This window comes from Rattus norvegicus, chromosome 3 (genome assembly GCF_021556685.1).
Source record: "Rattus norvegicus strain SHRSP/BbbUtx chromosome 3, alternate assembly SHRSP_T2T, whole genome shotgun sequence".
In the NCBI taxonomy this organism is placed as follows: Eukaryota; Metazoa; Chordata; class Mammalia; order Rodentia; family Muridae; genus Rattus; species Rattus norvegicus.
In genome coordinates this window covers 115,108,905-115,124,518 of record NC_141536.1, presented here as the reverse complement: position 1 = coordinate 115,124,518, position 15,614 = coordinate 115,108,905, and the positions used below count along the sequence as shown (strand labels likewise).

Sequence of the window (15,614 nt, the reverse complement as noted above, 5' to 3'; positions counted from 1 at the left end):
TCTGGCCCAGCACATGTGGCCCACACAACAGAAAACAGCTGGAGGATGAGCGGCTCTACCTTACATCAAATTGGGCAATGAGGCTGCTGCAGGTGCACCTCAGTCTGAGCCTGGTGTTGCTACTGTGCAGTGTGGGGTGGCATGGGGCAGCGTGGGGCGGCGTGCGGCGGCTGTAGGAGACTTGAAAGCTGAAGCAGGAAGCCAGGGCTTAGTGCTCAGGACCAGGTGTGTGTGTGTGTGTGTGTGTGTGTGTGTGTGTGTGTGTGTGTGTGTGTGAGAGAGAGAGAGAGAGAGAGAGAGAGAGAGAGAGAGAGAGAGAGCGCTCCTTGACACCTAAGGCATGGGGACCCAAGGCTGAGCTTAACCTTCAGTTTTCAGTTGGTTTAAGGGTCAGGAGAGTTGAAAGGATCATGCTAAGCTCCCCACAACCGCCAACGAGCGCTCTCACACTCTGGTCAGGACGGCACAACAACCCTAAAAATGACCATCATCTGCAGTGGGGGGTGGGGGTAGTCAGTGTCATCAGCTAAATGTCAGTGTCCACGGGAAAATGCACCTCGCAGCTAACTCGGAACTAGAGAGACAACCACAGAAAACATAAGAGAGTAAGGACATCAGCTCTTTCTCCCTGGGCCCGTAGCTCTTGGCAGGGCCACCATCTGGCCTGTGTCCAGCGGGTCTGCATCAGTAACTCACACTCAGGCACTCCCAGAGGCATCTGTGTACTGGGGTACAGTTCAGTACCACACCTCTGCCGCCTGGTACAAAACAGACCGTTCCTCCTGATTAAAACCTCTTGAAGCAGAAAATAAACTACACTAAGGTCTCTCTCCTGGCAACCTCTCTACTCGGGCCACGGTGTCCCCCAAATTCTCAGGTACGGCTGTCTGCGGGGCAAGGTGTGACTCTAAATACTGAGAGCGGCAGCACAGACAAGTCAAAGAGGGGTCTGTGATGACACCATGGCTGCTGAGACTCAGGTTGGAACTGTGGTCCGTAGAACTGTGGAGAAATTAACTACTAAGTCATAAAGACACTTGGGGGGAGGCCTTTCTTTTAAAGCATCAGAGACAAGCAGGCCCCTGAAAAGACATTCTAGTGCCCTTTGGACTGTGTGTCTAAGAATTACCCACTGCCACTGCTAACTGAAAAAAATAATTATAGGCTTTAGGCCTTTAAAACAACCCACAAGACCAGTGTGGCTGGCCAGGGACAGGTACCCTGGATCCCACTCATGCCTTCCTAGAAGGCACGTGACACCTAGGACCTCACACTTGAGCTCCCAGAATGGAGAGAAGGATGTGGAGAGACAGAGGCGACTCTGGCGTCAACACAGCTCTTATCGCCCAAGGTCGTCTTCCTTTTGGCTCAAAGGAGGTTTCAGACTGGATCTGTGGAGTGGGAAGCGAGACCCAGCGAGTGAGCCCAGCAACTCTGCTACAGTAGAGTACAAATGCCAGACTCCAGGGTACAGCCCTCACGCCACACACCACACCATATAGACAGTGGGGCTAGGAGTGACAACCACATCACAATAAAATGTAAAGGTTGGGAGAGACTTCAAGTCACATCAAGGAGGAGATGCAGTGAGTCTTAGGGGTGAGATCTGTGAAAACATAACCACCCCTTCAAGTCATGTTTCCTGGCAGTCAAGGTAACGTGGTAAAAAAGGTGGCATTGGTCTGGAAAGATAGCTCAAAACTGCCTGTACATCCAGTGTCAGGGGCTCCAATGCCCTCTTGTCCAGAGAACAACCTGTACACACCTGATGCTCCCATACACACAAATAAAAGATGGATAAATAAATCCTTTTTGAAGACTGACAGTCTCCTATCCCAAGTTCTTAGAGACAGAAGCCTCTGAGGATAGGCACACCTTCAGTTGGAAGCGTGTTTTCCATACAGCATCCATGTTAAAAAGTCTTAAATTTCTAAACGGTTTACATGTAGACAGTCTTTCGTAGGGAACTGAATTTTGGACTATGAGACCAGAAGGCCTCTGGGTAGGGTCTCTGCTGCGGGTTCTGGCTCCCAAGAATACAGTGCAATGGTCCACCGGATGGTGCCCTGGTTTCTATCCTTGCCACTCAGAGCGAGTCACCCAGGAGGCTGAGGGGTATCTACAGCACAGCCATATTGCCCCTACGGGATCCTAATCCAGCCATCTAAACAATGTTGAATATAGCAGCCATGAGGCCTTTGCCCCTCTCCACCTTCAGACAGGGAATCCACTGAGATTTCCATGCTGGCTCAATGCCCACGGCTGCCTTGAGGCCAGGTGACTGCGGCCCAGAGGCTGCACTCATTTCCCATTCACCACAGAGAACACATGCATCTAAACAGCCTGGGTCTCATAGCTTAGCGATCACGAAGGCTGGAGACAGTGCACAAGGGGCACCCGGTATGATGTCATGCCTCTGAACATCAGAGGAACAAATGTGCTTCCACCCCACCCCCAGCACGGCAAGCAAACAAAGCTGTCACAGACCTACCATAGCCACACTGGCTCGAAAGTTACATATAGGCTGCAAATTATTCTCAAGGACCAAACTTTATCCTGTCTCCTATGCTTCCTACCACAGCAACTGTTAAAAGTGAATTCCTTTCATAGGGACACGGAAACCACTTCACAACTTAACTCACAGCAGGGCTATCTCTCTAGCCATCCTGGCGGTATGACACACAGTTCTACTAGACGGGGATCCTGCCAGGCAGGCCTCAGAACCAGAACTGGGTCCTGCTCTATGGCCAGCCAACTAGGATTCAAGATTGGTAGTATGTCTCCTGTAAGATACGAGGGACAAAATACTCAATTCAGGGCAGGAACACGCTGTTCTGAAATGCTAAGTGGGATGTAACACACTTTAACCACAACTAAAACCTCCTGCTTTGGTTCAGCGGGGTAAAGTCTAGTCAAGGGGATGATGCAACCACCTTATTATTTTTATGTGTCTGCAGAAGGACCAAACCGTCCTTCCTTTGCATCTTCATTTCCTCCTCCAGAGATTTAAAAAAAAAAAAATCACCCTGAGAACTCGCCTGAAGTTCCCCTCCAGGCACCTGCACCTCCTCTTGGTTACATGTTCACGGCTCCCGATCCCACAACTGCTGGGTGGCCCTGCAGGTGTAGCACCTGCCAGGCCGACAGCACCCTCACACGTGGTGTCGATCAACACAAGGACGCCTAGCCCAACACCCCGCCAGCCATCCGAACACACCCCAGTGCTTCAGTCTCCTCTAGAATTTGCTTACACCCAGACAGATGCAGCCTGTGCCTGTAGGGTCGAACGCACTTGCTTCAAAAGCACGTCCGAAGCATCTAAAGGCAGCCAGGTGGACAGAGTTCCTGGCAACGCTAAACGTGACAGAGAACGGAGTGATAATGGCACCCAGATTCTCCAGCAAGCAACGTTCAACATCTGACAACAGAGAAGAGCCATGCTTCCTGATGGGGTGCATTTGCCGATGGTAGCTACAGAGAACCCCCATTCAGAAGAGCAGCTCAACGCTATGGAGGGAATCTAACCCGGGTCCTTTCACTTGTCTCAGGGGAGAAACTGAAGCGCTCACCACTTCTAGTCATGGAACAGAGATGGCGTGTGTGTTTCAGTTCAGGTGTGAACAAAGCCTAAAACTAAAATGCCAAACCGCTCCCTCCAACTGCAAGGGAAACACACATAACTGTGTCACAGACAAGAGCAGATGCCAGTTCTCCTCACCTCCTAGTGACTGCGTTTGCTACAACAGAGACCTGCTCCTCTATAAATTCCTGCTACTACCGTGTGAAGCGACCCATCCTTCCGTGAGTCAGGACTAGCGTGGATTTTACATTGGTATTCATGCCTTTAATGGCAACACTCTAAGAAAGCAACTTATCTTATTAAACTCCAGCTTTCAATTAATGAAGGCCTCTGGAGAACATGGCCTGAGGCTACACATCTCTGGCTGGTTTCATCCAAGCAAGCTATAATTTAGGCCTCTCCCTTGTTGGTGATTTATAGGAACTGCCTTCATTTCTAAAAGCACAAAGTCAGATAGCACAGTGCCTTTCTTAGGAAGTCGAGACACACAGGCTTCACGTTTAAAATACACAAATGCTCCTGTGCGTATACCTAGAGTGAGGTGGACCCCCGTTTCGGCTCCACTTTATCAGACATAGGGCTCTCCTGCTGTCTATGCACACTAATCAATTAATTCATGCCTGCACAGGCCCCGAGGGGGAAGTAAGCAGCATAAACCAAAGGTGTTTCTTGTGACCAGACAAAGGAAGGGTTTCCATTCAGTCATTGTCCCATCTGCAGGGGTCTGTCTGTCTTAGCTTTAGGCTGGCCACTTCGAGGACATCCCCTGAACAGCTACCTTAAAGGCTGACAGGCCTTTCCCAATAAACCAGGCCACAGCCAAAATGTCCATGAGTGGACATCTTACTTTCAGAATTAGTGCCCACAGGTGCTGGGGGACTATGTGACTTGCACTCGATGTCACCTGGCCCATGTATGCGTGTAGGAGCAGCAGCTAAGCCATGCAGGTGGTCCTCATGACAGCTACCGGAGATGAGCGCGAAGTGGGTTGTCAAACATTGACGAATCCGTGCATGAGGGCAAAGAGGTTTCAAACATAGGCTACAAGATACAAGCAACCCTTCAGCACTCAGCTAAACTCAGCTGCTTGCTTTCTCCATAGCCTCCAGACATCCAGTTCCTCTGAGCTTCTCTCTGGACCCACTGACCTCCCTGGAATGGTCCAGCTCCCCCCCAATGCCCCTGCTATCCTCCCAAGTCTTCCAGATGGGCACCACACTGCAGAGTAGACACCAAGGTTTAGGATAGTTGGTACAGCCTGGGTATAACAGTCAGAAAACATCTTTCAGGAGGCGTAGCACCTCCCTAGTGTGGCTTCATCGCCATCTGGGCTCCTGAGTCCAGCCCATGAGAAAGTACTAATTGTACACTGAAGACACCACCCTGGCTCTACACTGTCAGCAGCAGCCGCCGCACACCTCTCGGTGGAAGGCGCAGCATTCCTCAGAAGCAGAAGACCTAACTCTTAACCCACAGAAGCGCCAGGTAAAAGATACACAGGGAGTCTTTAGACTCAAACTACCTCAATCTTCCACAAGTGTCACCTCTCCAAAGCGCTCCTTAATCAATGCATGAGTTTAGGCTGGGGCCTGACTCACTTTTCCCCTCCCCCAACTTCCAGCTAAAAGGGACATTTCTAGACAGAGAAGTTTAGGTCTGCAGTCCCAAGACAGCATGGGGACACTATCCACTTGCTGATTATGACTGTAATGTGTGGTGACATGTACATATGAGAGGATGTTCAAGCTCTCAGGAAGCATACACGGCAGTACTAACAAGGGGTGGGGTCTGGCGAGAGTCCCCCATGCATACCTGCGTGTCAGGCAGGATTGTCTTTGCTCAGATCTTGCTGAGTTGACCATACCGAGACTTCCTGGATGCAGCGCTCTTCTTCTACATAGATGACACAATCTCTCAGCAAATGTTCCCGAGGCTGCTCCCCCTCCCCCACCAGGTTTCCTGATCATCTCGAGAATATAAGGGGAACCCCCCTCCCCGTTACAAGGGGAACATGAAATTGGGTGAGTAGGGAGGTGGGGGAGGGGGATGAATAAGATCAAAACAACTGTAAGGGTGTCTCTAAGAATTAATATAGCCCTTTTTAAGAATAAGCTAAGGGGGAAATGGAGAAAACAACACACACAAACACACGTGACAAGACACACTGGGGGTGCCAAGGCGACACATTAACAAAGTTCTCTGAATGTTTCTTGAAGTTTTTCAAAATGAAAAGCTGTCCCCAAATTCCCATGATAGAGCGTGAGTGCTCCTAGAGCTAGCTGCCCGCAGCGCCGTTCCGAATCCAGCGGCCAATGGCATGCAGGCCTGGGCATTCGCTTCTCACACAGGTTCAGCTTCCGCAGCTCCATCTCACGCTGCCCCACTGTCCTTAAATGGACATACAACTACGAAACAGTGTCTCTAACTCCCTGACTGGGAACTTGGGAAGATACCCTGTCAGGTTCTGTGAGGTTAACAATACAAGCTAACAACCCCGGAGAGAAGACAATTGCCCTGGTGCAGACAATTAATCTTTTAGAGGCTTCGGTGGATCCTATAGAGTAGGCAAGGGACGGGCAGTGGCTCAGCAGCCGGTCATCTGAAGTCATTTTTCTCCCACTTCCTGCCCGGCTTCCTGTCCCAGTGTTAGACAATGGACCATTGGTATGGTGACAAACAGTGGCTGCCCTTCTAACTGGCAAGGCTGGTGGCTGTGGCTTTAGGGCTCACTGTGTGTTTCACTGTGTGACGTTTTGAACTGGCTGCTGAAACCTACCATCTGGAGAATATCTGTCTTCATTTTAGGGGATTACGGTCTGGCCTAGAATCCATCCCTTTCCCCAGCCTACTAAGAAAGCTAAAGACTTTATTAGTGACCGAACTTCAATAATGGGTTTAGATGTGCTAGGGCTTGGCAAGATGGCTCAGCTGGTAAAAGCACCCTGAGTTAGACCCCTGAGACCCACACAAGACTGGATGTAGTGGCAGCGGACCGAGAGGTGCCAGGGAACTAACTCCCACAAGTTATTCTCTGACCTCTAACCATGCACGGTGGCCTGCAAATGTTCACACACACACACACACACACACACACACACACACACACACACACTCACACAGAAAGAGAGAGATACAAAATATATAATCTTGCAAACTAGTACAACGATGTTTATTTACATTTATTGTATTAGATGGGAAATAACAATGTCACTTCTCATTAAAAAAACACAAAACCCCAAAAAAAGGCGATGTGACCATCCATCACAAAATGCATACATAAACACAAACTATAAAATAACATTGGGAAGAAAGCAGGAGGCAGACCACAGACAGCCAAAGCCTCATCCTCTACAAGGCAAGCCGAGTGAGTGAAGAATCTGGGACAGTCCATATTTCATCTGCACAGAACTTGAACCATTCACCACCCAGATACCCTTCCTCATGGGCCAGTTATAGAATGTGTCTACACTCTTACCAGCCATTCCTCACCTTGACCATGTCACCACTAACCACTCACAGTCCCCAGGGTGCTGCACCATTCCCATTGGGGAAGGCCTCTTAGTCCTCTGTCCTTAGCTTATGGTTTAAATGAAACTCATACTAAATATCCGTCAACATGCCTGGTTCTGCAGACAAAGGCTTTGATACAACCCGAGCGGGGTGTTACGCCAGCTCATCTCAGTGTACAAGCCCCAGCAGTACAAAGACCTGCCCACAGCTGCGTCCCTCCTGAGGCAAACCCACCCACCAGGTCCAGCCCTGAGGGCATTTACAGAGTTCCAAGACAGACACAGCATCATAGCCAGTTCATACCTACACTTACATGTCTCCATGTTCATTAGAAATGGCTCACCCTCCTGGACTCTGGCTTCAATGCCAGCCCAAGTCTCAAAGGTAGCCCCTTACTTTCTTCAACAGTCTCATGTTGCCAACCCCTGCCCTCAACAGAAGGAGCAGGCGCCCAAACATACCATGGCCTCATACAGCCAACCAGCCCGGTCACCAACACAAACACTAAAATCTCTTGAAAGAAAACGAGGCAGATGGACTAGTGGATTTAGTGGTGAATAATAAAAATCAACCACTCTTCCAAAAAACCCTGCCATTTTGGACCTAGACTAAGAAGGAATTTATATTCTGTGAAGTGATCCACCACATCAGGGGGAGGATGCCAAGCCTGCGCCTGCTACACACAGTTTCACGAGAAATTTTCAGTTCATTCGTCAACACGATGGTTCCCATTTATGACAGAAGTGTGACTATAGCACACACATATATCCCCCAATGTGCCCCACGGAGAAGCAGGAAGGGGAGCTGAGATTATTCTTGAGATCCAGGACTCCCTGATCAATTTGCCACTCAAAAGGAATAAGACTCCTCAAGCAGTTCATGGGGAACACCCACTTACTTTGGACCAGTGGCTACATAGGAGATGTCTTTGTAAAGACAGAAACAGCTCAGGGTCCCACGACTGCATCCCTCCAGAGAGAGGAGAGGTTATATCTGAATGTTTGGAAAAGGAGCCAAAGTTACCTCAGACTCCTTGTTAACTGGTCACCCACTCACAGCACTTCTGTACCTCAGAGTCAAAGCCTACACCCCCAAAAGTGCATTCCACAGGACCTTAAACAGACAGATGTCTTCAGTCCACCAGGAAGGCATCAACATTGTTTTTAAACACACCGCTTCTGAAGATGCCAAACTCCATGGTTGTCATCATTATTATTTAAATCAAAAGCACACCTGTGATACCGACAGGACAGCTACCCTTATCTAGCCTTCACTCGGCTCACATCATACACAGGCTACTGATTACTGCTTTCCTAACACAGCTTGATAACCAAACAAGGAAAGCCAGTGGCAGGGATGAAGACAAGGCTCCCTTGCTTCGAGCCCTGGCTAAGCGACTACAGAATCTGACGGCTTTGCCTACATGGAGAAGCACCTTACAGGACCTGAAGACCATGTGCCCATATTTACATGGAACCATTTCATGGTTAGAAGTAACCTTTTAAAAGAATTTTAAGCACGAATATGTCGAGGTCTCTTGCACGTAAGGCACCTCTTGCAACTTCACACCGTATCTTAATTAAAGCCAAACCCTTAGATGCACCAGGAGCTGAAGTTAGGAGAGAAATAAGGTCCAGAAGTAGGCCACATCCCCCCAGTTTCATTTTCTGTGGGGATGGGGAGAGGTCCTTACCCTCCTCGTGTAAGTCTCATTGAACTCGTCTCCGATCCGCCGCAGCTCCTGTGCGATCCGTATCTCTGGGCGCAGATCTTCAGGTTCCTCCTGAGACTGCCTTATGGAAGCTGTGTAGGAACAATCAGAAACCGGAAATCATGCCGAGGTCGACAGCACTTAGAACATCACACACCAGTTTCCAGGAACAAACCAACCTCACACACTCTTCTCTTCTGAAAGCTCCCTGGCCTCGGAGACTTCCAACCCTGAGTTAAGGACGGTGAGAGCAGTATAATTTTAGTTACTGTCCCAGTTCCCTGTGTCCTGTTGCTGATAAAACACTAACTGAAACCAGCCTAAGGAGAAGGGATTATTTGCCTCACACGGTTGATCACAATCCATCATCCGTGAGAAGTCATTAGGGGCAAACGCAAGAGATGCAGGCGCAAGGAGATACAAGAAGCAGTAAGCAGGACCGCCGCTGACTGGCTTGCTTTCCTATACAACCCAGGACCGCCTGCCTCAGGGTGGCTCTGCCTGGAGTGGGCTCAGTCTTTCCACAACAATCATTTATCAAGGAAATACCCTATAGATTTACCTACAGGCAACCTGATGGAGGAAATCCCTCAATTAAGATTCCTTCTTGCTAGAAGACTAGTTTGTGTCAAGTTGGTGAGCAAAACAAAAAAAGAGAACCAGCAGTCAGCATTTAAGTGATAACAGAGTGACATCAAGAACTGGAGACTCAAGAATGAAAAGACACCCTGGCCCAGCCATACATACTCCTATTTCAAAAGGAATACTAACAGTTCAATGGAGATCACCGAAGAAACACAGCCGGACTGGGGCAAAGACTTAGTAGGTAAGACTTTTGCTGCCAAGCCTGACAACCTTGAGTCTGATCCCCAGAGCCTATGTGGTGAAAGCAGAGCTGACTCACTTGTGTGTGTGTGTGTGTGTGTGTGTGTGTGTGTGTGTGTGTGTGTGTTGGAGAGAGAGAGAGAGAGAGAGAGAGAGAGAGAGAGAGAGAGAGAGAGAGAGAGAGTGTTCTCGTGAGCTGCTGCTAAGGTACATCCCTAGAACTACACTAGGAAAAAATAATACACAAAACATCAGAGAACAGGACATTTTAATTTCTCAGCGAAATACCCACTTTTGGTCTTACAACATTCAAACCTGATGAAATGTTTGTCCCTTCCAAAGCAGAGTAAAGAGAAATCTGAGACCCCTGGAAGGTGTCTACAGGTTCAGTGGTGTCAATAGTTCATCCAAACGGGAGCAAAACTGCATGTTCTGACTGAATATTAACTCAGCCAACAAACAGGGACTCAAGTCTGCAAACACCGCACTCAGGAAATGTTTTGGGTTTGGGAGTAAAGGTATTTTTGAGAAGAGAGAAAAAGATTGAATCGGGGCAGGTTCTAAGAGGCAGAGGTAGAGGCAGAGGCAGAGGCAGAGGCAGAGGCAGAGGCAGAGGCAGAGGCAGAGGCAGAGGCAGAGGCAGAGGCAGAGGCAGGTGTATCTGTGATTCTGAGGCCAGTCTGATCTAGACATAGACATCTGTGAGTTCCAGGTCAACCTGGGCTATATAGTGAGATCCTGTCCCCCCTACCCTGTCCCCACACCAAACCATAACATTAGGAAGTTAATGTAATATCCCAAGAGCGCATTGCTTAGTAATAGGCCCTGGGCTTCTATTTACCCCTCTCATTTTGAAAGCACAAGGAACTCACAACTAAATTCCCTATTCTGTAAAGTAGGAAAAACCTACTGTTCATAAAAACATTAAATATTTTTTTATTTGTAAAAAAAATCCATGAACTGCAGATTCACACCTATACAAAAGTCTATACAAGTGAACACTTCAAGACTTAGCTAATTCTTTTCAAAACACTTTCACATCTTCCCTAACCAAGGGCTGCACAGAGAGGGTTTCTGAGACAGACAGACAGACAGACAGACAGACAGACAGGCAGGCAGGCAGAGAGAGACAGAGACAGACAGAGAGAGACAGAGACAGAGAAACACCACCAAGAACTTAAAAGAGAAGCAAATATCCCATAATGCCTCAGTGAGGAGGAGATCTGTGCCCCATTAAGCTACCTACTCTCTTGGGTATCAGAGGGGACGCTGTTACAGGAAGGATTAGTGGAGACAGGAGGTCTCATGGAGGAATTAAGTTTTTAGGCTAAGTCAGACCAGGCAGTCATATCCAGTCTCACACACACACACACACACACACACACACACATACACACACACACACACACACACACACCCTACACTGGCCATACTTTTCTTAAAGCACAAATATTTCTAATATTATCACTATTATTAAGCCTATTAAAACTAAAGTTTAAATAATTGGCCAAAACAAAGGTTGACACCATGCCAGTGAAGCCAGCCATCAGTTCCATGTGTCTTCCTGGCTTCTCAACGTTGTAAGCTGTTGCTGTCACAGGTGGCAAATCACCATCTCATTGTGTAGCCCAGGCCTCTCTCAACTCTCCTGCCTCGATTTCCTAAGTCCTGGGATGATAAGCATGTACCAGCCGGGTCATGACTAGTGGTTGTACAGTATGGGCTGTCAAACACTCTCTTAGGGGCTCCTTCTGCTGTGTCCTCATGGGGATGCACAGCTATTACCTACACAGCTGAGTAGGCCAGGGAGGCACCATACCACCATGACAGGTCCCGTCACCCACCTCTCCCACCTTCACAGTTCACTCTTTCTCCCCAAACACACTGAAGAGAGATATCTAGCTTCACCTCTGGAGTTGGAAGCAAAGAAAAGCCAAGTACTAAAAGACAATGGGTGAAAAATGGATCAAAGTTGGTGGCTTGATCCAAGTCACTGACTGACTTACCCTGTGTTTACTACAGTGTGGCAAGATTCAGCAACGTGCTCAACAAATGTCTTAAAAGGTGTAAGAGGCCAAGATGAGGTCCATGGAACTGAAGTTCTCGAAGACAAATACAGGCTACAAATTTCTCCCTCCACCCACCTCTGCCTACTCTGAGACGATGTTTAATGTAGCCCAGGCTGGCCTTCTACTTGCTCTGTAGCTCAGGCTGACACTGAGCCCCTCATCTTTTACTTCCATTTTCTAAGTGCTGGCATTACAGGTGTGTGTCCCCGCTCTCTGGACTCGGATACTTACCATGTGGTTGACACTTCTGTGGTCTATTTAAAAAAGGAAACATTCAGTAGAAGAATGGCTTTTGCTCTGAGCAACCCATTCTGAGCTCTGAGGAAGCTTGCTTTCTTCTAGTTACCCAATCTTTCTTGCTGGCCAGGGACATGTGGGGATGGTTCCACTCCTTTTTGTGGCAGCTTGGCCTTTCCTATGTCACATCTCATGCCTGGAGCTATGCTGTTCTTCGTGGACAGAGAGGATTATGCTTTAATAAGCCTCACCGCCTTCTTCCATTTTAACAGAAAACAATGCCTAATGCCTCCACACTGTAGAAGAGGCCTTCCACATCCTGGCTAACCCATCCCTCACATGTACGCTTCCCAAGGTGGCTTGGCTCGGGCTTGGCTGGAAACTCCGACCACCACTGAAGGAGCTATCCTGGGTCACAACCTGACTTATCAAAACTAGCACTTAGCAAGCACACCGACTCTGCCAGCGGCTCTGGATCTCTGGTGGCCAAACTCCACTTGTTTAGAGATAAATGCCCTGTTGTTTGGGGAGATAAGCAGGCAGCTTGTTTCTCCCATTAAAAAAAAAAAAGAAAGAAGAAAGAAAGAAACAGTTCAATGGCTGTTAGTACAAGTAGGGACGCAGATATAAACAGATCCCCACAGCACAGCAAGGAGGCTTAGGGTGGGAGGGATGGAGACGCTGAGGTCTACAAACCAGATCCTGAAAAATACACCGACCGAAGGACCAGAAACAGTGGCTAAGCCTGGGGCCCTGATCTGTGTCGGTGGTGTCAGGACAGTGCATTAACCCAAGATAATGGTTAGATCAGGCTTAGCCGAAACTGTAATTGGCTGGCAATAGCTCTGGGTTACCAAGAGGCATCAGCTGTACTTAGGTGTAATTTTAAAAAGCTGTTAGAAAACAGTGCTGTACAGAATAAACACCACTTGCAGAGGAAGCTGGTATGTTTCAGATATGCTTAACATTCTGCCCGGTCCCTGGCTGAGCTGGGACTAGCTATATAGACTACGCTGGCCTCAAACTCAGATCTACCTGCCCTCACCTCCTGGGTGCTGGGATTAAAGGTGCACACCATCATACCTGGCTGGTCTTTTATTTTTTAAGGATCAAGAATATTTATTTCTCCCTGTCTGTGATATCAGAGATCCCAAGACCTCTAGTATGACAGGCAAGCGCTCTATCACTGAGCCACAGGCTCTAGATAGTTATGTTTTAAAATTTATTATATATAATAAATATATGTATAGCCTGCATGGATTTATGTGCATGCCATGTGGATGCTGGGAATCAAACCTAGGTCTTCTGCAAGAACAGCCGATGCTCTTATCCACTCAGCCGTCTCTCTGGCCCTCTCGCTTTTTTTTTTTCTTTAAGGTCCAAATACTATTCCTCTGATCTAAACCAAAAATTAAGACTAGTACCCACTCCACAAAGCACAGGTAGATATGCGCACAGTAGATATGCAGCAAGCCACACACTACGATTAACTGTATACTTTGTAAAAAGATTGGCACGTTTGTCTATGTTCATGCGTACATGTGTTTCTGTTGGTGTGTGATATATTTGTCTATGTCCATGAGTACATGTGTTTCTGTTGGTGTGTGTAGAGTCCAGAAAAGTGAGCGAGTGTCATTCTCCGTCCCTCTCTGCCTACTCCTTTTTGAGGCAGGGTCTCTCTCTCTGATCCCAGGGCTCACATTTTCCTCCATTATGCTGAAGTCAGCAAATCTCAGCAATCCTGTCTCTGCCTGCGCTCCGAGCTGCAGTCACGGGGGCGTGGGCAGAAGCCTGGATTAGTATTGGGTGCTGGGATCCGAGCTCCAGTCTTCATGATTTTGTAGCAAGTGCTCTTAACCACTGAACCATCCCTTCAGCCACTATATACTAAGCTCATACGATAAAGTCTATTGAGAGTATTTCATAAGGCGTCCTCCTCCTCTGTATTTAAGGTACACTGGCTGTGACTCAAATGGTACACCGTTCGATGAAATCTTCAAACATGATTTCTCAGGTGACAAACTATTTTGAGGTACAGGGATGGGGTGTAGGGAAGCTTTCCACTGAGCTCCCCAAACAGCTTAATGCTAGTGTGTCAATAACTGGTCCTGTGCCACATGAGAACAAGCAGAGCAAAGAATGGGGTCCGGTTTGTCCATTCTACAGTGTGGAGTGAGCTAGAAGTGAGACTTTCATTCCCAGCACCACGTGGCTTTGCTGCCTTTCACAGACACCATAAGCACAGACGACAACAGTATACAGACACCCCAATTGTTGATCTTCTGAAGGTGCACCTGGAGCCTGAGAGCTGGGGACACAATGCTCTGAAGCTGTGCCACCCCACCTTCCTGACTCCTGTCCCCCCCCGTCCTGCATGTACCCACTGACCCCCACAGTCAGCCCGACAAAGAGGTAATGCAGTCTTTAAGATGGTTGAGAACCAACCACAAATCTTTTAATCTGTTACTAGAGATGAACCTGAGAATCCTAAGTGTTGATACGTGTCCACAAGAAAGCTGTTTACAAAAGCTTTCCAAAGCAGGAGGGCCACACTTTTTAACCAATGAGGAAATTTTGCACACACACAAAAAAGCTCTTCAAAGGGGAAACTCTTAGGTTGAGTTTTTTTTTACCTTCTGAATGTAGTTTCGGTGTTTAAGGAACATTTCTGTGAAGTTGGCGTGCACACACCATATATACCCCAAGCCGAGTGCTCGAGAGCACAGATACACTGTGAAACTGTGGGGCAGCAAGGCTCCAACCCTGCAGGCCCCCAGACTGCAGCAGAGGGGACTGCTCAGGCCTTTTCATCCTCCTCACCATTAACAAATGCCATTATTAAAACTTTCCTATGTGCTGGGTCAACACAGGCAGCTTTGCCAAGTGTCCAGTGCCCACTGAGTTTTCATCCAAATTAAAAAAAAACCTTTTGAAATCCAAAACTGATATCAGTAACATGATTTCCTATGGCGCCATACCAATTCATTTTTCAGTGCAGGAGCGGGGGAGGGAAAGGAGGACATTCCTGATGCCAAAGGGCCTCAGCGATGCAAGATGTGGGTCACCCACTTGGCTAACTGTTTTTCCAAGTCATGAGGTAATACAAGGTATCTTCAAAACTCAGTACCTATTAATACCACCAGGAAGTGGTTGTTAGCAGATCAAGCTGAGACTTTGTTGCAGTGAGCCGCAATGGGTTCAAAGCAGCGTGGTCACATTGTGACATTCACGGCCATTCTGCCAGTTGTCCTTGACTGCAACAGCGCAGTCAAACAATACAAGCACACTGACTTGCAGTCTCAGCCTGGGAGGGGGATAGATCAGTCTCCGTAACTAAGGGGCAGCTCCTGCTCCCATAACCATTGGCATGACAGTGCGGCAATGGCAGGAGCCAACTCAACCTGCAGGAGAATTTCCGCTGTCGCTAGATGGTCACTAATCCCTAAAGATTAGATGTGAACCAGCAGGAGTTAAACCAAATCAATATTCAACTCAGAACAGAGAAAGGATTTTCTGATGTCCAAGTAGACATGGAATGTGTGACACTGAAGAAACTGTTGATCCTTTCAAACACACAACAGAACATGCTGAGTTTCAAACACACAACAGAACTAGCTGAACCAGTCAAGGGCAATTGACCCATGGACTGTAGGAAGAAAGAAGCCATCTCAGGCCTGTCCAT

General features: G+C 48.0%; 1 protein-coding gene across 1 annotated transcript in view; it reads right to left on the bottom strand.

Moving 5' to 3' along the window:
* Bcl2l11 (Bcl2-like 11) overlaps positions 1–15,614 on the bottom strand; it is a 37,332-nt gene that overhangs the window by 6,163 nt on the left and 15,555 nt on the right. The window contains 1 exon segment of the mRNA NM_171988.4: positions 8,784–8,893. Coding sequence (NP_741985.1) covers positions 8,784–8,893 — 110 coding nt within the window.